This window comes from Macaca mulatta, chromosome 5 (assembly GCF_049350105.2).
Source record: "Macaca mulatta isolate MMU2019108-1 chromosome 5, T2T-MMU8v2.0, whole genome shotgun sequence".
NCBI lineage: Eukaryota > Metazoa > Chordata > Mammalia > Primates > Cercopithecidae > Macaca > Macaca mulatta.
Genome location: NC_133410.1, coordinates 171,928,791 through 171,951,854, shown reverse-complemented (window position 1 = coordinate 171,951,854; position 23,064 = coordinate 171,928,791). Strand labels below are relative to the sequence as shown.

Below are 23,064 nucleotides of genomic sequence, written 5' to 3'. Positions count from 1 at the left end.
AAATATTTGAGTATTTTAAGAAAGTACATAATTTGTATATAATGTTAAAGGCTAGACTCCTTCTATTAATGAATAGCTAAGAATGATTACTTGTTCCTTCTTTTATTCATTCAAGAAGTATTTACTGAACATATATTTTGCTAGGTGCTCTGCTCTGCTCTAAGCATAAAGATGAGTAATGCAAGGTGCTATGCCAAGAATATTCTATGATGGATTAATTCAAGCTCACACCCTGAGTAACTGTAGATTGCTGAGATGTAAAAGGCCTCAAATTGGATGATGAATGAATTAATAAATGAATGGCATTCTCCTGACTGACAGTAGTATATTATTTCACTATAGCATGGACACTTGTATTATTGCCGAATATAATGAATACTTTATGTAGCTACTGATAGACTGATTAGCAAATTAAAAAAATTCTCTTTTAGCATTCATTCATTCATTCCACATTCATTTATTCATTTTATTTTGGTGCGACTGTAGTCAACTTTCTCCTGCTCTCCCTCTAGCCCCACCCCACACCATCTACCACATAAACATACACACATACAATACCTAATATATAGTCTGCACAAAATGAGCATGTTTGTGAATCTTTGTTCCAAAGAAGGAATAATTTTTTCTTACAACTAAATGATGAATACTGCAAACGCTGGAGGCGCGGAGGAGGGGTGGGGGAGGGGTGGTGGTGGATATGTAGTTTTTTTAAAGTGCCTCCTGGTAGCCAGGGGATAATTTAAACATTAGGAAAATTTTGTCCAATCAGATTTAAGTCGAAAATCTAAGGTACAGGAACCCTCTTAAAATGAAAACACAAACAAACAAAAAAGCAAGATTTCTTTCCTTAAACTTACCTTTTCCCTTCCTTTTTCCTGAAAAACACAGTCAGCAGACCTACAATGGAAATGCAAATATGTTTAACAACCCTCTACTTCTCAACAAGTGTTATTATGAGTGCTGTACATTCTTATGCAATATATTTTATCCATTATAAAAGTAATGATATGTGTGAATCTTCTCAGATTGCTACAGAAATTATGAAATATAGCCAGAGAAAGAATATTTTAACATGGAATATTATTTGACAAGAAATCTGATATCGACAGCATGAAATTTTTGTCATACCTAATTACTATATTTACTCATTCTCTTTTATAATAGTTGTATCTCCCACCATCAGAATTTCCAGGCTGAAACACAGAACTTTAATCTCTGAGTAAAAAGTGTGAAAAATAAAAGTTCTTTATTAAACTATGGCAACTTATAAAAAATAATGTCTTTTCAGAGGTTTACTGGAATTTTCTTATAAACTCTTCTATATCTGACACCTAGACAAATGAAACCTTCTGAATAGATTTTAAGTATTTTAAGAAAGTATTTTAAGAAAGTGTTCTTAAGAATAATAGGAGGAACTTCAGGGAATTCAAAGGATATTAAAAATCTGACTTGTACATTTAAATAAGGTTTATTTGTTTGAATAATTTCTTGCCTTATGAAAATATACATCACTCTCACAAAGGATGACAATCACACAAAAGAATAAAATATATGTAATTCTTTTCCTCCTGCAATGATACAATATCAACTATTGTCTATTTTGCTGTGCTCATGGAACAGCAGCATGATTCCATGTTCTCAAATATTCCCATGGTTTGTTCTTAAAGCCAGAATCTGGCACAATTTGAATTGGAAAGATAAATACAGCTCTGCTCAGCTGACAAACACACAGGCATGCACCACCCTCCCTTCCAAATTCTAACAGCAGAGTTTCTCTTCCCTTGAGAAATCTGAAATCTAAAATTGCATTCGAACTGCAAGATTCTTCTGAAAGAGCCTTAGGCTATTTTCCATGGTCTATGGTAAAACCGTTTTTGGCTTTGGTCCAACACAACGCCTCAGTTCCTTTAAAAGATTAACTAAAGGTCTGTGAACTTGGAAAAAAGAATTCCCGTTTCTGGAATTCGAGTTCTATGGATGTTTGCTATTCTCGCATTTGTCATATGAAGACACCTCGCAAATAGGAGCGCAAACCTTGGAGCGCAGCTGACTCCCGGGCTCAGGTCAGCGCTGGACTGCGCGGCAGCTGGACGGCTTGAGTGGCGCCTCGCGGGCTGCGCCCCTGGCCTCGCCAGAGACCCGCTAGAGCTGAGCCCTGACCCGGGCACCCCGCGGGCTGCCGTTCCCAGCTCCAGACCAGCCGGGCTGCAGCAAGAGTGCGTCTAGCCTGGGGCAGCGCTTTGTCCATCCCCCGCCCCTTCCCCAGGAGGCTCCTTCGCAGATCCCCGACACTCTCCTCCCGGGTTCGGCCCGCGCCTGCTCCACCCGGGTGAGTTGGGAACTGGAGGGACCTGCTCGGTAGGAAAGAATTCAGCCCAGTACCCTCTGCGCTGTCTCTTCACTCCTGACAAGTGTCTGTTCCGACACCCTAATCCCCATTTTTCCAGCCGCACTCCCTTCACCTTCCCAACCCCGCCCTCTTAGGACCCCCGACAACGCCCTGGCACCAGAGACAGGGGTGCGGGCTCCCAGGGACCAGCGCAGACTCGCAGCCCGCGCGGGGACCCGCCACGGTCCCTGGGTGCAGGCCTACCCGGCGCGAAAGGGGTTGGCAGGGAGGGGCGGGAGCCCGTACCTCGGGGCGCCCCGGCCACTGCAGGCCCTGGGCTCCCGGGAGCGCGGCCCAGCGCGATAGCTCCTGTACCCCAGCGGCGGCGGCAACAGCAGGAGCAGGACCTGGAGGCGGCGGTGGGGAAGAGGGGGCGGGGGTTTAACGGCGTCTCGAGAACACGTGACTGTTCCGGGGACCCCCGAGACCCTGCTCCAGGGCGCCTGCTCCGCGCCAGCCTCTTCCAAATCCGGGGGCCGGGGGCATTCCAGACCTACGCCGCTGTTTGGGCGCTCTAGGGAGAAGCCACAGGGCCCCGGGATGTCGCCCTTTCACCCTGGCCTCGGGTCCCAGGCCGACCAAGTTAACTTGATGGGCAAATTGAGTTTTGCCAGTCCAGCCCGCAGCCTTGTGTAGTGAACTCTGAGAAGTCTTGAACTGGTGTGAGGATGGCTGTGCCCCTAAGTGCTTAGTATGCCTGAGAACAAGCTTCGAGTCTCAGGTTTTATCATTGTCGGGGGCGGGGTGGGGAGAAAGAAAGAAAAAAAGAAAAACAGAACACTGCTCCTCCTTTGCACCTTTTTGAAGTAAGGAAGAGTGGCGGTGGGGAGGCTCACCCAATGTCCAGGAGAGGCAAGGGAGTCTGCGGGGATGCGCCCAGCAGAATAGAAGGGAAGTTTCCCCACTCCAAGGAGTGGCAGCTGTGGGTGTGGGCAAGTGGCAAGAGCAGGGGAGTGAAGCTGAAATGAAATCAACGCTGCTCAAGACTATATTCAATAGCAAAGAGAAGACGAAGGGCTAAAAATGAATTGTCATAGGTTAAAAGAAAAAAAAAAAAAACGGGAAAAAAAGCCCACACAAAAGAAGAAGAAAAAACCCTATCCTTCTGTTCCTTCTCAACATGATTTCCATCTCTAATGTTTCCAAATCTGTATTGCGCAGGTTTGCTTTATTTTTAGCTAATCATTAGTTGGCAGGTACTTTAGGTGCGCGCGCGCGCGTCTCTCTCTCTCTCTCTCTCTCTCTGTGTGTGTGTGTGTGTGTGTGTGAGAGAGAGAGAGAGAGAGAGAGAGAGAGAGAGAGAGAGAGAGAGAAAGGAGAAAAGAGAGATTGGGTAGAGGTCTGTGTGTCTTTGGACATAGCTTTACCATGAGAAAGGGTATAGTTATTGTACCCTTTAATACTGAGAACTATTATGTAACAGACAGCATCTCCTGCTGAGTAGAGAGTCCTGTGGGACTAGCTCTTTATAAACCGAAGAGAACTGTACCCCTTGGGAGCACTGTGACTTGTAATTCTCACATCTGGGGCAGCCATCACTGTTATACCAGAGGTCAAAGAAAATGTTTTGTGCGCCCTTTCTGCTGAATTTTAGCATTCAATACTCAGGGGATCTATATAGATTGCCATTTCATCAGTCAAAGAGCCATCCAAGAGCTTTTAAAGAACTCAAGGAAACACAGTTCCTGTTTTATTCTTCTGTGTGTTATTTCTGAAATATTAATATATTCTCCCCAAAAGCTTAACAGAATAGGCCTTTTGAGCAGGCACCTGGGATTCTGCAGTAGGGAGCAGGGGATGAAAGTGTCAAGAAGGAATAACCTTGAGAAATAAGGCTTGTTTTATAGACTTTCTTAATTCCACCGTCTCTGCGGTTAATGCAGTACAAATTGCCACATAAATTTCTATCCTTCCATCTCTTGCACAGTCATAACATGTACACTTCAAATACACATTGTCTTTAAAACAACTTCCAAGTGAACCCCATTGTGACTGTCTTTCAAAACACTGGTCTATGCTACAGGCTTTTGCATATTAAAAGTATAAAACAAATCTTATTTTTTCTTTTCCACAACTTTGTTTTCTATTTTGATGATATGAGCCTTTAGGATGAAGTTACTGTTATTAGAGTATTGAAAATAAAAGGCCACGTGCCTTTGACACAGAGATTGTAATTAACCTGACCATTTTCCCTTCCCACTGCACCCACAAACAAGTCTCAAAAAGGGAGCTGGCATTTCTTCTTTAAATACATGTGACAATACACAGTAGTAAGGACATCTGGAGTGGACAAGTTATGAAGAGATTTTTGTTTTGAGGACATTATCAATGTACAAATTTAGGCAATATGAGAAAGAGAAAGATATGAAGATGAGGGTGCTTTTACCTTTAAATTTCCCAGGAGGGATTCGAGACTGATCATCGTTACTCTTTGTAGAACATAATAATTTTATTTTTATTTTATGGAGTAACTTTTAAGCGGAGGGGAATATCAGAACAGAAATAGTAATGTCCACCTCTATTTTATGTATTTTTCCTACTCACTATTTATAAAATGCTCGTTTGGGAAATTAAGTTGGATTTTGTGCATGTTACAAAATTAAACTGGCTATTGCCCTGTTATTACAGTTAATTATCAGTTACGAAAGAAAGGTAAAAGTTAAAGGTCACTTGGGACTCCTAAGACAAATTATTGAACAATAAAACAGTCGCCCAACAATTCCTGGGGTAACATTTTGCTGAGGCACATGACTGTGGTTTTTGTCAAAGCTACTGTTGCATTTTAATAACAGCTACCATTTGTGGAAAGCAATGACTAAAGTGCTTTGGTATAATCTCCAATGATATTTGATTTTGATATATTAGTTATAGAAGAAGTATGGGTAAATAAACTAGAGAAAACAGTATTATTTTACTTCATGCATTTATTTCTCTGAGGATTTCATTGTACTCCTTAAGAGTAAATGTTTCTTCATCCACTTTTCCTATCAGGGTAAATTTAAATCCTTAATGCTTAAAAGATGTGTTATCAAAATATTTTATGATGCTCTATGCTGCATTGATTTCTTTGAAATAGTAATGATTTGTCATACAAATCAATATTTAGAACTTAAAATACATGATTTTTTTTATTATTACTTTCAGGGAAAAAAAACTATTGAAAAAAAGTTTTGCCCAAAGTATTGTGTACATTGAGTCCATTTCCCAGAAAACTTAACGACAATTTTGAGGTCCTACAGGGGCATCATTAACATTTTATTGACTTCTGATAAATACTGTGCTCCTTAAGCAACACTTTATTTATCCTTTTGATGCTCTAATGATTTGACCTTAAAGCAGTGACTGATTTGCAGAAAGAATGTATAATTCTTTTTACTAGCAAATATCCATGTTAAAAATACATACACACATAGATGTGATACAAATGTATTTTATATGTTCATATGTCACATACATATTTTTATAATAGACACTTATCAGAATAACTGAGTTGTAGCCAGGCTTGATCTCAAATTAGTGGTGTGGCTTTAGACAGGCACTTGATTTTTCAGTCTTCATTTTCTTTGTCTGTAAATGATGTAAATGAAATATTTTGAATCGAAGATCTGGAGTCCCCGTTGAGACCTGACTACTTACGACTGTATGCCATTAATGAGCATGCATTACAAACATATGTGTAGAAAAACCATCGTTTTAGATCTTCAGAAATATTTGATAGCCACAGACATTGTTTATTTTCCCTTTACATTAAAATTTACAAAGAAAATACTGATGTTAAAGTTTTCCATTATTATTGGCACATTCTCTTCCCTGCAGCTACTATTAACTATATTTTATTTATTCATTTCAAAAAGTTATGGCTGTCTTACATATCACTACTTCATTCTTTAATTATATTGTTTTTCAGTTTTGCAGCACAAATATATATACAAGAAGAAGAGCGCATGGATTCCTTTGACAATATAACATTTTATTATGTAAATCCATATATAGGCCATACGATTATTTCTTTTTGTAGTTCAAAACTCCTCTGAGAAAAGATAAGTATCCTGTAATATTTTTTAAAATGTTTCCATTTCCTATCTATTTTTTGTAGTTAATATTTTAAATCTAGTTATAAGTCTAAATATAGCTTTACTATATTTAAGTGGAAATGAAAGGGAAAAAGTTTATTTATTTATTTTTGGTATGTTGGTTTGTTTTAGTCTTTAAAAAGAATGTTTACAGAACTGTTCAAAGCATAAGCCCAGGATCAAAAGTTGAATTATATGCTCTTCAAAATGTATGTTACCACATTCTTAGTCTTACCATTCTCACAGGTAATACAGCTATTAAAATATGTTATTGAACAGGTAGAAAAAATATGAGACCGTTCCTCAAGTAGACATTATAAGCAGTTTCAAAGGAAGTAGAGTCCATATTCAAGTTTATACCTAATAGATGATGCAGAGCTAACACATAAGAATATCCAAAAATATGAGGCAGATCATCAGAAGGAGTGTATTAGTAAGCGAACTATGCATAAAATGTATATGCATAAAGTAGCAATCATCCATCATAGCTGCAAATGCTGAAGACACTTTTTTAATGTTTGAGATGAACAAATGGGCTTGATTTGTGATATTCAAAATTTTTGTAGTCCTACCCTAGTCCTAGTTTTTCAATCTTTCAACAAAACCTCTTCAGTATCCTATGATGTGTTAGATACCCTTCCAGGCTCTTAAGTTTAAGAGATGAAAAAAAACAACAACAGTCATTGTCAGTAAGAGATCAGAGTATAGTTGTAGATATGTGCAACTACATAATTAATGGCAATACAATGTGATAAGTTCTGCAACTGAAATAAACTCTAGGTTGATTTCTTATTTATATTCCTAGGTAATTCGTTCTTAAAAATAAACTGGGGATGTAACAGAGGGTTTTATAGCTGAGAAGACACTTGAACTGAAATGTGAAGGGTTAGTAAGAGCTAAACAGGCAGATGGAGGGGATGGAGAAGCGAGAAATGTTGTAATAGCATGAAGGTGAGAGAGTGTGTGGTATTCAGAATCATGCAAATGGTTTCGTATGACTGCAGTGTATAGGGTGGAGGATGATACTGAAAATGTTGATTAAAAAGGATGTCTTTGGTCCTTCACTTGAGACATCTGGATGGAAAGCAGCTAAAAGATTTAAGATGGGAAGTTGATATGGCTGGAGGGCTGTGAAAAAAGCTGATAGATTTAGACCATTTAGCAGAGAAATAAGTAGAGCTTGATAGAGGTGAAAGAACACACATGAGAGATATTTAGGAGATAAAATCACCGGCAATCTGAGACCAGTTGGATTTGTGAGTGAGAGTGAGAGAGAGGAGAATACACACATGGGACGATTCTTAGGTTCTGGCTTGAGGGAGAATGACGCTGCTGATCAGATCCATGAGCAGAGAAGCACAAGAGAAGCATACTGTCCAAGGAAACCTGAGAGGGGTCTGTACTTTTGGTGAAGATTGAGGGTTATGTACATGCAAGCACGTAATTGATGGCAGAGGGTATATCTGTGTGGTAAGAATGAAAAAAAGGAGTAGATTCAGATTGGGATCTCTGGTGAATTCTGGTAATTTGGGGGTTGGTGAAGGAAGAAACAGGACCACTAAAAGCACAAGTTTATTTGGGTGGCACTTGCAGGAGGTTGCATGACAGGAGTAGCCCCTCCTAGCAAGAGAACTTCTAGAGACAATGATGTGGGGCTACCACCTAGAAGGGGCAGAAGGGGAAAGTAGAGAGGAGACTTGCATGTCTGGGTGCTGTCACTCAGCCACAAGGTGGGGAGTCTCTGAGTCAGAGACCTCTGAAGGGAGCTGTGGTTTGGTGTCTTTCACAGCTACAAGATTTGTCTTATCTATCGTTAGCAGATGTTGGGTGGAGTTTCATGGGGGCATTTAAGAAGGTAGGCTCTAAATGGGCTAAAATTAATTTATTTTTGACTATATTTAGAACCATTAGATGTGTGAGATTTTGAAGTGGTGCTGGAAGGCTTTGGACTAAGGGCCTTAGCCTGCTGTGAAGAATCAAACAGTATGCGGACCGTGTTAGGTTATCACCCATGGGTCATCTCTGGCCCATCTACATAACAGGATCCTAGGGAGAAAAACGCCTAAGAAGTAGACGGAAATAGTAGATCTTGAGAGAGATGATTGAGCAACAGCCAATGAAGAAAAGCCTGAAGTGTGGAGTTGATGAAGTCAAAGGAAAAAAAGATTCCAGAAACAGTGGATGCTCATTTGAGTCCGCTGCTACATAAAGAATAAATATAAGAAAATCTGAATCGTGTTCACTGGCTTTGATTATTAGTGTCCTGGGCAGAAGCATTTTCAGGTGTGTCATATTTGAGGAAAAAATGAGGTGACAGTATATGTACCTTATCCTCAAAGAAGCTTGCCAGGAAAGAGAAGCAGCTAGGGAAGATGTGACTCCAGTGAGGGAGTTACTATGAGAAAGAGATGAGCGATTTTGTTTTGGTCTTTCTTTTAATCCTAAGCTAAGAAAAGTGAATTATTGACTAAACAGGTATTATAGTTATTTTATTGCTGTTTAACAAAACTTCCTCAAACTTAATGGAATACAACTCATGGATTTTATGCTCATGGACTGCGTGGTGGGACAGCAGCTCAGAAGGGCGCAGTGAGATAGCTTGTCTGTCACATGGTGCTTGGGGTCTAAACTGAGAAACCTCAGTGGGATAGGTTGACTCAAAGTCTGGGGTTGAAACAGCTGGGTTGGAGAATCTATTGCCAAAAGGAGGGACTTGAAAGTTAGGGGGTAAATACCCTATGGCCTTTAAATTTTCCCAAAAAGAAGGAATCCATTGAGACTGAAGGTATGAAGTAGGAGCCTGGGAGAGGGTTGGAATTTCAAAATAGCTTCTAAGAGGAGAGAGATTGGTAATCACCCAAGCCAACACATTTCCGGGTAATATTTAAGGCTTAATGAGGTTTTGAATTTGCAGTTGCAATAATCTGCACAGTTGAGTTTTAACCTACATGCTATGCTAGTGGACAGTGGCAGCTAAACAATCTCATAAGATCAGATGGGTCATGTTATACCACTGACCATCCTTAGATATGTGTACTCTTCCTAGATGTATTTGTGTCTTGGCAAAGGAAGCAATAGCTAGACCTTAAACAAAGGAATGAAAGGAGGATACTTACCTTAGCAAAATGATGCTTCAGAACATTTCATACCACTTTTGCATGCACCTGCTTGTGCTATTATGTAGGTGTACCAAAAAACAAACAAATACTTTCCCTTATTTATTTATTTATTTAGAGATGGAGTATCACTCTGTCGCCCAAGCTGGAATGCAGTGGCACAATCTCAGCTCACTGCAGCCTTCGCCTCCCGGGTTCAAGTGATTCTCCTGCCTCAGCCTCCCAAGTAGCTGGAATTACAGGTGCCTGCCACCACGCCTGGCTAATTTTTATAGTTTTAATAGAGATGGGGTTTCACCATGTTGGCCAGGTTGGTCTCAAAATCCTGATCTCAGGTGATCTGCCCGCCTTGGCCTCCCAAAGTGCTGGGATTACAGGCGTGAGCCACCGCACCCAGCCTAATTTTCTCCTTTCTTTAGAAAAAATTATACCTTCATAGCTTTTCTTCATAGGCCAAGTCTGATCTATTGATATTGGCCATCTGAAGTGTTGTGCTGTGAGAAAGCCTAATACCAAGCTTGAGATTTTGGGGAGTGGGAGTCAGGGGCAGGAGGAACAGTTAGAGATGTTTCTCACAGAAGATGAGAGCTGTGGTGGTGGCATTCATACTTATTCTTTTTACCAACTATTTTTATTTTGTCTCTTCAAAAGAAGATATGAAAGGAATATTAATAATAATTATTAAAAACAGTAATAGTAACAGTGGCAAAGCTCCTTTCATTATCTCATATAGTAAAAACATAATGTTATGGTTTTGTAATATAACATTACACTTTTTTTTGAATGTCTAAAGGGTATCAGACCATATGAGGCATGCAGAAAAAGATTTGGCTATTTACTAAATTTTAAGATCCTACTTGTCTAGAGCCTCATTGTGACAGAGTTTTTAAAAATGCCCTGAAATATGCAGCCCAGGTAGTGAAATGAGAACTTTACTGAAAGGCATTCACATTTCAAATCAAGATCAAGAGAAAATCCACAAAGAGTATTGCGTGTTTTCTGCACAAAGGAGATCATTGAATTGTCTGTGCACTTATATACTAACATTTTTAACTAAATTAATCATCATTTTTTTTTCTGCTAGTTTATGCTCTCCAAAAGTCAGATGAATAAAATGATTGTACTGACTATTTGATTGTGCTGATTAAGTCAAAACTCTTTACCAACTGTATTTCATTGGCTTTAAGATGTGGGCTTAGTCCGGGCGCGGTGGCTCAAGCCTGTAATCCCGGCACTTTGGGAGGCCGAGACGGGCGGATCACGAGGTCAGGAGATCGAGACCATCCTGGCTAACACGGTGAAACCCCGTCTCTATTAAGAAATACAAAAAAAAACTAGCCGGGCGAGGTGGCGGGCGCCTGTAGTCCCAGCTACTCGGGAGGCTGAGGCCGGAGAATGGCGTGAACCCGGGAGGCGGAGCTTGCAGTGAGCTGAGATCCGGCCACTGCACTCCAGCCTGGGTGACAGAGCGAGACTCCGTCTCAAAACAAAACAAAACAAAACAAAACAGAAAAGATGTGGGCTTAAAAAGCATTTTAATATTCATTTGCTATTGATAGTATGCCATTGCTTTACTGAAAACATTTTTTTTTCTTGGTGGTCCATACAATAAAATTGCTCCTTACATTCTTGGGCATCAAAGATCCAAAGAAATGCAGCAGGTAAGTCACAGAAAGAAGGAAAATCCAGACATACAATCAATTCATAGAAGATGAACTGATTCACTGACATGCTTCATCATAGTTCTACCCCCATGGAATTTCCCCCTTATCAATGTCATCTACATTTTAGTTTTCATGTGTAGTATTTATGCCTATTAAGCTTCTTCTGCGTGACAATTCATGATAATTTACCTGTATCAAGGCCTCATAGCATTTCAGAAACTTTAACCCTTGTAGCAGAAATTCCTCAGAAGACAAATAAAGTAATTAGTGTGTTTCAATTCCAGTAGCAAGCATATCGTCATACTTTTATTTAAACAGTTACTGAATCATGGAATTTAAAGGCTGAGCCAGGCCATAATATTGTTCCACTGTTTCGAATATAAAACTCAGATTTACAGAAATTTAATGAGTAGATCCTATCCCTCAGTTTATATGACAGAGCCAGACTGTTGTCCAAGAGAACATGAGAATAGGTCATTAATACCATTCCCCTTGGTTTATAGGTCAGGCTGTTATGAAACTACAGAAAGAAATATACAGGATTGAAGAAAAACTTCTCCCTAGCAAAGATGAAGTTTTATCTAATTTGAATCCCAGATAGGAAAGTATGCAGCTGATTATTCACTTAAGAGTAGAAAAATAAATGATCTTAAAATTGGAATGAGGAAAGTCTTTAAAAAATATTTTCTAAGAAATTCAAACTACTTTGCATATTTTAAATCTTCTATAAGACCACATTATTGGAGAATTTTATGTTGCATTTGGCCATTGGACTATTCCTAATTTCTCTATTTTTCACATTGGAAAGAATCCTAGTACATGATATCTCTAAAGAATTATATAATTTTGCCGCTGAGCATTTCTTTTTTTTTTTTTTTCCCCAAAACAGAGTCTTGCTCTGTTGCCTGGGCTGGAGTGCAGTGGCACGATCTCAGCTCATTGCAACTTCTGCCTCTCGGGTTCAAGCAATTCTCCTGCCTCAGCCTCCTAAGTAGCTGGGATAACAGATACGCACCACCACACCCAGCTAATTTTTGTATTTTTAATAGAGACGGGGTTTCACTTTGTTGGCCAGGCTGGTCTCGAACTCCTGACCTCATGATCTGCCTGCCTGCGTTGGCCTCCCAAAGTGCTGGGATTACAGGCATGAGCCACCGCCCGCGGCTGCTATTGAGCATTTCAGAACTTCTCTTTGTACCATAACGTTGTCATAGAAAAGAATCTTTGAGATCAGTGATCTTTCAAAGATTGGTATTTGATATTAATAACTCCAGAATGCAGTTTCACAGATTTTCCTTAGGGAGAACACTTCATAAAAATTGAGTTAATAAAATGATAAAATACAATGGCCATAATAGTTTAGACCTCTTACAGACATGCCTTCATTAGTATTCTTGGGAAATAGAGAAAGCATAGCACCTGAGTCCAAATTATATTCTCAAGTCCAAAATATTTGCTGACATAATAAAAGTTTCTACATAAAAATATATTCTTAGTAGAGAATTAAATTACGTCATTTGTAATTCTTAGAGCAGGCTAAAGATAGCCGATTTGGTGATCAAAACCACAGGGAAAACTTCCTTCTGAGAATAGAATGTGACTTCAGGCAATAGAGTAGGCAGAGGATGCATAGAAACCTGAATGAATATTAGTTATTGTTCCCTGAAAGAGTTGAAATTCCTAAATTGGGCCTTAAGTTTTCATCCTTGGTTAAAAAAAAAAAGTATGTGTGTATGTGTGTGTGTATATATATATATATATTTGTGTGTGTGTGTGTATAAATGAATCTGTTGTCATTTTACTCTGCTTAACTATTAGAGATTTTTATATGTATGCTTCTATCTGTTGTTATACACTAATAGTAGTCATTACATAATCATGATATTTTAATTCTTGATTACAATCCCTTTCCAACTATATAAAAATTGTCTAGTGACACATATTTTAGAAAGTTTTCTTGGAAAAACATCCAGAGATTGTGTTCATCACTATCTATATAAATGAGCTTATACTGAACCTTAAATATGTTTATTCAGCATAACAATCAGAAAAAGAAAAGTTTTTTTAACAGTATAAAGTTCAGGTGAGTCCATTTGTCTTGGAATTTTATTTTGATTTTAATTAGAAGAAAGACTGCCATTAGAATTGTTTTGTAATCTTTATAAATTATCTAGGCAGTGCCCTCTATCTTTATTAGAAAGACTTCTTATTTTTAACACTTTTATTTGGAAGAAGTTCTACTCATTTGCATCAGTCCATCGTCTACATAATATATGTGTGTGTGTGTGTGTGTGTGTGTGTGTGTGTGTGTGTGTTTTACAACGTTGACTTTTGAAACTAGAATAGAATCAGGTAAAACATCTCAGATCAGTGTGTCAGTAACTGGCCTGAATCATCGGGCACCATGATGGGGTTGGCCGCCTTCAACGTACTCGGTGTACGTTCTATTTTTTTCTACATAATGTTCAGTACTGTAGTACTAATCACCGAGAAAATTGCATTGACTCTTTTCGACCACCAGGGAAATATTCAGTTCATGGTTCTCCCCTAAAAAAACTAAAAAGCTACTTAGCGCTGGGAACAAATCTGACTTAATGCATTTTCTCAGTGGGCCAAAGAAAGGAGGGCCGACTGTCTGCCTTGACTTTTTAAAGCTCTTCTCTTAATTCACGTATAAACTGAGGAAAACAAATTCTCGGCACTGGCGTGAGAGTTATTTGAGCGTCACAAAATAAAATATTAGTGCCATTATTGTGGCGAATTTCATGTTTCCCAGCGAGCCTTTTGATTCCCGGTTTGGGCTGGCGCTCGAGCTCTCCAACCGGGTACGACTTCGGCCACAAGATGGCACTGACCTGCAAACAAAGAAAACCACAGTGGCACCGACTTTTTCAAGCCTTGGGAAACTGCCCTGCCTTCCCCCTTCCCCGGAGTCAAGGACTGTGGGGATAAGGGCTTCCTTTCCCCTGCGCGGGGCGTCTGTGTCGAATAATGTGTGGCTTCTGTTGGATTGCTTTTCTTTCCAAAATTCCTAGGCAACGCTTCCCCGAGGTGTGCACCTTTGTGAGGTGTTTGTGGGGCGGGGGGAGCTTCAGGCGCTACTCGCGGGACGCCGTCACGTGATCCGGGATGAGGTGGAGTTCGGCTTTAAGGGGGCGTCTCTTCCTAGCTACACCAATCTTTAGGATCTGAGCAGGAGAGATACCAGCGGATCTTCCCCTCTCTACTCCCTTCCATTCCCACCCTTCCTTCTTCAATAAGCAGGAGCGAACAAGACAAATTCCAAAGAGGGTAAGTTGCGAGTTTATGCCTTTCCAGAGACTTTTGCGAAATCTCTCATTGACAAGGTGAAGGATGAGCGGGGAAGAAAAACGACGCCAGTGTCCGAAACTGGCTCTGGGGGACCGAGGTGTGGTCTCCAGTGCAAGCAGGTCGCAGGTTGCTCCAAATCACCGGACCGTTCGCGGGCTCCTGCCGAAGGGTATGGGGTCGACGCGGGTGAAAGGAGAGGGTCCCCTACGCGGAGTTCGGGCTTTCCCACCACCTGCTCCCGGGGAATTTCTGGATGGGGATCCAAGTTTTCCTCTACCCAGGTTCTCTTTAAAAGGTCAAGGCACTAGGAAGGTGCCCGAGTTCGTCTATCCCGCACCCGCTCATCTTCCGTATGTGTCTTGGACTGACTGGAGGCGCTGGCTCTAGCCGCACCGGAGTTTTCGCGGAGTAACTGGCTGGGATGAGCCGGAGAAGGGTGGGCTTGGTGCGTCGCCCGCCGTCGCCCGGGTCCCGCGGCAGGCGTCGGGCTGGGAGCGGACGGAGGTGGGAGGAGCCCTCGGCGCGGACCCCAGAGCGCAAGCCCACCCCCACTTGCGGATTCCGCGCGTCTGGGCTGCAGTGGAGCCGTGCTCCCCAATACTGAGCGCTTCGAGTGTGGAGCTGCGCCCGGGTGGACACCCGAAGATTTTAATCATCGGAGTTCTAATCGGGGAACTCTTTAGCTCTTTCTTTTAGAAAAGTAATGATGGAACATGGCTGGGTTAGGAGATTGGGAATGCACAGGAGGTGGAGGTGACTTGATAGGGTGTGCCGTTGGTTCCCAGGTAGACTGGAGAGATGCGAATGTTTTAAGGTCTGATACTGGGCCAAAGACAGAATTGAGTAGGGTTTGGTATCTGCTTGTTTTTGGTTGTTTGTATCTTTTCTCTTTTGCCAGTCTTTTATCACTAGTAGAAAGGTTTCCTGATGAGAAAGAGAGAGAGAGAGAGAGAGAGAGAGAGAGAGAGAGAGAGAGAGAGAGTAAGTAGTAGGGAGTCAGGAATGGAGTAAATTTCGGGCGATTCACCTAGTTACACAATATGAAAAAGGTGGGTGGGTAAGCGTGCCAACAGGAATTTTGACTGAACATGTCCCATTTCCCATTTCGTTGTTTGATAACTTCTGGAGCACAGGAAAAACCTAGAGGAGAGGAGCAGAAGAGAGTGTTTCCATGTACACACACTAACACACACACACACACACATATTAGAGCACGCATTGCTTCCCACACTCCCCATCCTATAAGAGGGCATGACTGGTGGGATGGCACACACAGGCAGGGGACATGTGGAGCTTGTCTGTCAGGTCTGCAACAAAAAAGCAGTAGCTGTTAGTCCTCGACCCTGGGCAGGCTCTCTGGCGAAGCAAGCGAGGCAGCGGGAAGCTAACCCGACCCGGTTCCCCACCCAGGACTAAAAACTGAGTGCTCTTGGGTGACTACTACTTTATTAGTCTTTATTGTCTTCAGGCAGCAGTCTGTTGAACAAGCCCTCCCCAGCAAGGAAGGAGCAGAGAATTATGTAACTCATTTAGATAAGCTACCAGTAACTTTGGGAGGCTGTATGTCACAAGGCTGACATTTCTTTTCCAACACAAGTGAGGTGAACAGCCAATCCTGAGTATTTCAAAAAATTTGTCTGCAGCAGGTTATGATCAGGGAGCTGTATTTTCAAGTAGTAACAGCCCTGCGAAGAGCAAGCAATGAAAGGCCAGCATTCTAATTGGAAAGAAAGAAGAGGAAATTTCCCTCTGCAGGGGGCTAATTTGCCAATTGGTGATGTATGTAATGTCTCTGTGTTGTCTCTATATGCACATGGCAGCTACACTGAGACTTAAGTCTTTAATTTTTGCAGTTTCTGTAGCTGCATAGCTTATTTTACAAATTAGATTACAATAGTAAATACCAAATTATTTTATTTTGCAAAGATAAGGTATGTAAATTATCTCTTAGTATTGTTCTTTTCTGACAGTTATTCTTTCTTGAAATTATACTAAGGTACACTGAAAATACACATTTTATCCAATGCAGAATTGGTTTACACACTGGAATAACTACCAAATGTACAATTAGTAAAACAGGCTTGAAAACACCTTAAAAAAAATAAAGTTTTCATTTTCTCTATAGCTAAATTAACTTCTACCTAGTAAGAAAAATGCTTCCTCATTGGGCATGCCTATTAAATACCGTTTCAAAAGTGTCAGACTAGAGCTTTTACCTGAACTCATCTGTAAGAAAGCTATGTTTGTAGCCTGTACTTTGCAATAATTTAATGTCTGTGTGAATTCTTATATGTATTCATTTTTGCCCAAATCAGTCAGTGGGTAGAATATTTCTGTTTCTTTCTCTCCATGGTATACATCTTGGTCTCTGTCTCTATTATTTCTTGCCAAATTATTGCACTAACTTTCTAATGAATCTCCCCTTTTCTTCTCTTTCCTTAAATGTGTTGAAAACAGCAGCTAGAATAATAATTTTAAATCCAAAGTCATATAACTTCACACCTTTGCCAAAGACTCACCAGAGGCTCCCCAGCTCTCCCAGGATTATAGGCAAAGATCATTAAAAAAAAAAAAAAAGGCCCTGAAGTCTGTACCTGCCTCTTTAGCCTTCCCAATTAATTTCCTAAGGGTCCCTCCCTTATTTATCCCACTTCTCTTTGCTACTTAGCACACCAGTTACACACAGGCCTTAGGGATGTTTGTTCTTTCCCTATGGGATGCAATCCCCGAGATACTTGTGTGGCTTCCCTACTCACCACTCCTCTCAGGTCTTAACTTACATACCTTCTTCTCAGACAGTCAGGCCATCTTTTACAGTCGAGTAATAAATTGCAGCTCCCCCAAATCCCAGTTTCTCTCTCTCTTTTTTTTTTTTTTTTGAGATGGAGTCTTGCTCTGTCGCCCAGGCTGGAGTGCGGTGGCCTGATCTTGGCTCAGTGCAACCTCTGCCTCCTAGGTTCAAGCAATTCTCCTGCCACAGCCTCCCGAGTAGCTGGGACTACAGCTGTGCTCCACCCCGCCTGGCTAATTTTGGATTTTTAGTAGAGACGAGGTTTCACCATGTTGGCCAGGCTGATCTCAAACTCTTGACTTTAGGCGATCCGCCTCGGCCTCCTAAAATGCTGGGATTACAGGTGTTAACCACCTCACCCAACCCCAGTCCCTCTTTCTTGCTTTGTTTTACTTCATAATACTTATTATCATCTAGCATACTATATTTTTTACTAATTTTCTTCTTGTCTTTCTCTGCCCATAAGACTAGAAACTCAGTGAAAAGGTTACATTCTCTCCAGTAAAACCATGCCTAACATGAAATAAATGTTTAATTAATATTTGTTGAATGAATAAATTTTCTTTCAGAAATATTTTTTTTACATAAAGGGTAATATTTTCCCCTATATACATGACCTAGGAGCACGGCTGTTGTGATTAGCATACATTTTGCATGTTCAAGGACTATGATGGAATTGAGCTATTGATGTTAGGATTAATTTACCCAAGAACCTACTATTCCAACCATGCATCAGTTATATCAGTCAACACAGTTTTATTTTAAATCTTATACTTGCAAGGTGCTATGAAGTATGCACAATGCCTACATCAAAGATGTTATATTAAAAATGAGAGGAGCCAATTAAGGATTCTAGGAACTAAATGGTGCTTTGAAAGATGGGTAGAGTTTGTATTGATGGTGGGAGAGAGAGAACACCCAGCAATAAAAATGGCAGAGGTGGAGATGCAGAGCTATATTTGGTAGACTGTGAACAGACTCGCCTGCCTAGAACAGTGTATTCACATTCACATTGGGATTATTAGAGTAAAGTGTGGAAAAGGTATAATGCAGAGGTCTTAATGTGTCAGGCTGCGGAATGTACTTAGTATTCTCTCTCTCATGTGTCTCAAACCAGGGTCCTCATTCACTTGTTGGTACTTGGTGACAAGGATAAAAAGCTTTTCCCTGCTCTGCTAGTTTTACTTTAAATAATGAAGGGAAACTTATAATTAATTCATAAGTCATGTTTAATATCTCTTTAGTAACAAATAGGAAATATGATGCTAAATTTTCTTGAATTTTTAAAATAAGAGATTTCCAAATAATTTGAAGTTATTACTGCTCCTTTGAGATTGTTTTCAAACTCTGACAATCACTGATCATTCTCTCTGCCTTTGGAATTCTTGAAAGAAAAAATGTGGTTATCACATAAGTATTAGGGAGTCATTACAGGTTGATGCATAGAGGAAGAGAGAGCCACGTTTCTAATCACATTCATACCTGAAATCATTCCATTACCATTATTTAATATTTTCATTCTGACTTCATTATAGCAACCCTTACTTTATTCTTCTTAAGTTTTATAAGGCCAAATCATGGTTTCATAATATTAAATTTAAAAAAAAAACATGTTCTAGAAAGCAAAAATATTAAAGGAAAGGTTCATTAGAGGCATTAAGTAAAAGGCAAATGCATTTCTGGCTTATTAAGTTTATTATCTTTCTTTCAATGGAAGTAACTCTGCACGATTTTCTTTATTGGTCTTATTTGAGAAAGAAAAGAATGAAATTCAGTTTCTTAATACAAGCATGATGGCCTGTTAATTAACATAAGAAACCCTGTCTCACATATTAGTAATCTAGGGAACATCAGACTTATTTTTGAAAGGAGTTTTTAAAATAATGTCAAACTTTTTAAAACTCTACAAGTCTGTGATTTGTGTTAATAAGAGAAAAATATATCACAAAATACTGTGAAAAATCAAAATTACAACTAAAACCTAGATCTTTGCACTGGACACACATATAGTCTGGTGGGTAGGAAAGATACTTACATAAATAATACCTTAGAAATCCTTGAAAGCTTCTAACGTATTAATAAAATAACAGACTCTTAAAGTTAGAATCTCCTACACAGTACAGGAACTGTCTGAAATGGTCTTTCATATGGTGGTTATCAACTTTTGTATATGGAACACTTGCTAGATTTCCAGGCATGTAATTCCATTTTATTAAACTTTTGTTCCTCATAATGATGTGATTTAAAAAAAATAATGTACACCTCTTGGCCCTAATTTTAACTTGTACATATAATTAGATGTAACATTCTAAGCTCAACGCTGTGTTCTACATGGTACCCATTAAAATACGAGAAGACATCTATACCATTCCTACTAAGTATTTTCCAGATTAAACATTGTGTAGTCTCTCAATAGTCATTCATGGCAAAGTTTTTTGATGTTTCACTGTATTGATCATCTTTTGTTGAATATACTTGTGCTGAATAGCATCTGCCCTAAAAAGCAGTCCAGTGTATGTATGGTGGAGCTATTGCTACAACTTGACCTTGACACTAATTCTTCCATTTCTATAGCATATGGAAGAATTAGGTAATTTATTTTGTTTTGCTTTGTTTATTTTTCTTATGTTTTAATCTGTGCATTAAGTGGTTTTTATACATTCATATTCTTACAATGTTTAGGAATGTGCTGTTGTTGCTGTTTATGTAAGACTTGGGGCATAAGATTTATATATTCCTCACTGACTTATAGACCACTATGTTTTACTAAGACTTGTTCTGTAAGCAAGTCCAATTAAAAATTTTATTTTCTCTTTATTCAGTGTATTTTCACTATTTCTGCTATTTTAGAAAGATGTTTACAAGATTACATTTTGTTTATTTCAGTGTTTTCACTTTAAAGAGTTCTGTGAGTCAGAATTCATTTTGACTGCCCTCAATAAAATTAGTAATGCAATTGGTCATTTTCTCTTTACAGATTGTTCAGTTCAAGGGAATGAAGAATTCAGAATAATTTTGGTAAATGGATTCCAATATGGGGAATAAGAATAAGCTGAACAGTTGACCTGCTTTGAAGAAACATACTGTCCATTTGTCTAAAATAATCCATAACAACCAAACCAATCAAAATGAATTCAACATTATTTTCCCAGGTTGAAAACCACTCAGTCCACTCTAATTTCTCAGAGAAGAATGCCCAGCTTTTGGCTTTTGAAAATGATGATTGTCATCTGCCCTTGGCCATGATATTTACCTTAGCTCTTGCTTATGGAGCTGTGATCATTCTTGGTGTCTCTGGAAACCTGGCCTTGATCATAATCATCCTGAAACAAAAGGAGATGAGAAATGTTACCAACATCCTGATTGTGAACCTTTCCTTCTCAGACTTGCTTGTCGCCATCATGTGTCTCCCCTTTACATTTGTCTACACATTAATGGACCACTGGGTCTTTGGTGAGGCAATGTGTAAGTTGAATCCTTTTGTGCAATGTGTTTCAATCACTGTGTCCATTTTCTCTCTGGTTCTCATTGCTGTGGAACGACATCAGCTGATAATCAACCCTCGAGGGTGGAGACCAAATAATAGACATGCTTATGTAGGTATTGCTGTGATTTGGGTCCTTGCTGTGGCTTCTTCTCTGCCTTTCCTGATCTACCAAGTAATGACTGATGAGCCGTTCCAAAATGTAACACTTGATGCGTACAAAGACAAATACGTGTGCTTTGATCAATTTCCATCGGACTCTCATAGGTTGTCTTATACCACTCTCCTCTTGGTGCTGCAGTATTTTGGTCCACTTTGTTTTATATTTATTTGCTACTTCAAGGTAAGAAAACTTTTTTTTCTATCATTTTCATTTTTTACCTTCTTTACACAGAATTCCTCATCAAATGAGTGTTTCTATTTAAATTTGTTTTTCTTCCGTAGATATATATACGCTTAAAAAGGAGAAACAACATGATGGACAAGATGAGAGACAATAAGTACAGGTCCAGTGAAACCAAAAGAATCAATATCATGCTGCTCTCCATTGTGGTAGCATTTGCAGTCTGCTGGCTACCTCTTACCATCTTTAACACTGTGTTTGATTGGAATCATCAGATCATTGCTACCTGCAACCACAATCTGTTATTCCTGCTCTGCCACCTCACAGCAATGATATCCACTTGTGTCAACCCCATATTTTATGGATTCCTGAACAAAAACTTCCAGAGAGACTTGCAGTTCTTCTTTAACTTTTGTGATTTCCGGTCTCGGGATGATGATTATGAAACAATAGCCATGTCCACCATGCACACGGATGTTTCCAAGACTTCTTTGAAGCAAGCAAGCCCAGTCGCATTTAAAAAAATCAACAATGATGATAATGAAAGAATCTGAAACTACGTATAGCCTATGGTCCCAGATGACGTCTGTTTAAAAACAAGCACAACCTGCAACATATTTTGACTACCTGTTCTCCCAAGGAATGGGGTTGAAATCATTTGAAAATGACTAAGATTTTCTTGTCTTGCTTTTTACTGCTTTTGTTGTAGTTGTCATAATTACATTTGGAACAAAAGGTGTGGGCTTTGGGGTCTTCTGGAAATAGTTTTGACTAGACATCTTTGAAGTGCTTTTTGTGAATTTATGCATATATTATAAAGACTTTTATATTGTACTTATTGGAATGAAATTTCTTTAAAGTATTACTATTAACCGACTTCAGAAGTACTTGCCATCCAATACTGCCATTAGATTGGGTCATCTTGATTAGATTAGATTAGACTGTCAATAGATTGGGCCGTCCTTATTTTAAGATAGGCATCATTTTAGTGTGTTACAGTAGTAACAGTATGCAAAAGCAGCATTCAGGAGCCAAAGGAGGGTCTGAAGTCAGTCAGAAGTGGTTTGGGGTTTCTGATTTTTGGTGTTTTTTGTGTTTTTTGTGTTTTTTTTTTTTTCACCTTAAGGGAGGATTTAATTTGCTCCCGATTGATTGTCACTTAAATGAAAATTTAAAAATGAATAAAAATACGTACTTCTCAGCTGCAAATATTACAGGGAATTAGGGCACCCACAAGAATGAAGAGAGAAAGCAGCTCCCTAACTTCAAAACTATTTTGGTACCTGACAACAAGAGCATTTCAGAGTAATTAATAAAGTAAATTAGTATTGCTGCAAATAGTTAAATTATATTCATTTGAATTGATGGTCAAGAGATTTTCCTTTTTTTTTTTTTAACAGACTGTTCAGTGTTTGTCAAGCTTTCTGGCATAAATATGTACTCAAAAGGCATTTCCACTTACAATATATAGAAACACAAAAGGTGTTTTCCTTACAGCAGTGCCTATATAGTGACTGATTTTTAACTTTCAATGTCCATCTTTCAAAGGAGATAACACCAAGTACAATGTTAAAAGAATATTCACTTCACCTAGCAGGGAAAAAATACACAAAAACTGAGAATACTTCATATAGCCCATTTTAACATGTATAAACTGTGTGACTTGTGGCGTCTTATAAATAATGCACTGTAAAGATTACTGATAGTTGTGTTATGTTAATGTGCCTAATTTCATGTATCTTGTAATCATGATTGAGCCTCAGAATCATTTGGAGAAACTATATTTTAAAGAACAAGACATACTTCAATGTATTATACAGATAAAGTATTAAATGTGTTTGATTATAAAAGGGCGGACATTTTATTAAAATCAATATTGTTTTTGCTTTTTC

The 23,064-nt window shown here is 39.2% G+C and overlaps 2 protein-coding genes across 7 annotated transcripts in view; one reads left to right on the top strand and one right to left on the bottom strand.

Moving 5' to 3' along the window:
* Positions 1 to 2,744, bottom strand: part of NPY5R (neuropeptide Y receptor Y5) — an 8,236-nt gene extending 5,492 nt beyond the window's left edge. For both annotated transcript variants that reach the window (XM_015139387.3, XM_028847924.2), the window contains exons 1-2: positions 2,636 to 2,744; positions 858 to 897 (exon numbers count right to left, since the gene is read on the bottom strand). The gene's annotated coding sequence lies outside the window, so the exon portion shown is untranslated. The remainder of the gene's footprint in view (positions 1 to 857; positions 898 to 2,635) is intronic.
* Positions 1,703 to 23,064, top strand: NPY1R (neuropeptide Y receptor Y1). Of its 5 annotated transcripts, none has more exons than XM_078001411.1 (4): positions 2,199 to 2,329; positions 20,323 to 20,363; positions 20,730 to 21,172; positions 21,274 to 23,064. In XM_078001411.1, exons 3-4 carry the CDS (start codon positions 20,747 to 20,749, stop codon positions 21,724 to 21,726), a joined length of 879 nt encoding a protein of 292 aa, XP_077857537.1. In that variant the 5' UTR covers positions 2,199 to 2,329; positions 20,323 to 20,363; positions 20,730 to 20,746; the 3' UTR covers positions 21,727 to 23,064. The 5 variants fall into 5 exon arrangements, with proteins under 5 accessions (XP_014994878.1, XP_077857537.1, XP_077857536.1 ...); XM_078001410.1 differs by lacking the exon at positions 2,199 to 2,329 and adding an exon at positions 14,419 to 14,533; XM_015139392.3 differs by having other exon boundaries at positions 1,703 to 2,329; positions 20,323 to 21,172.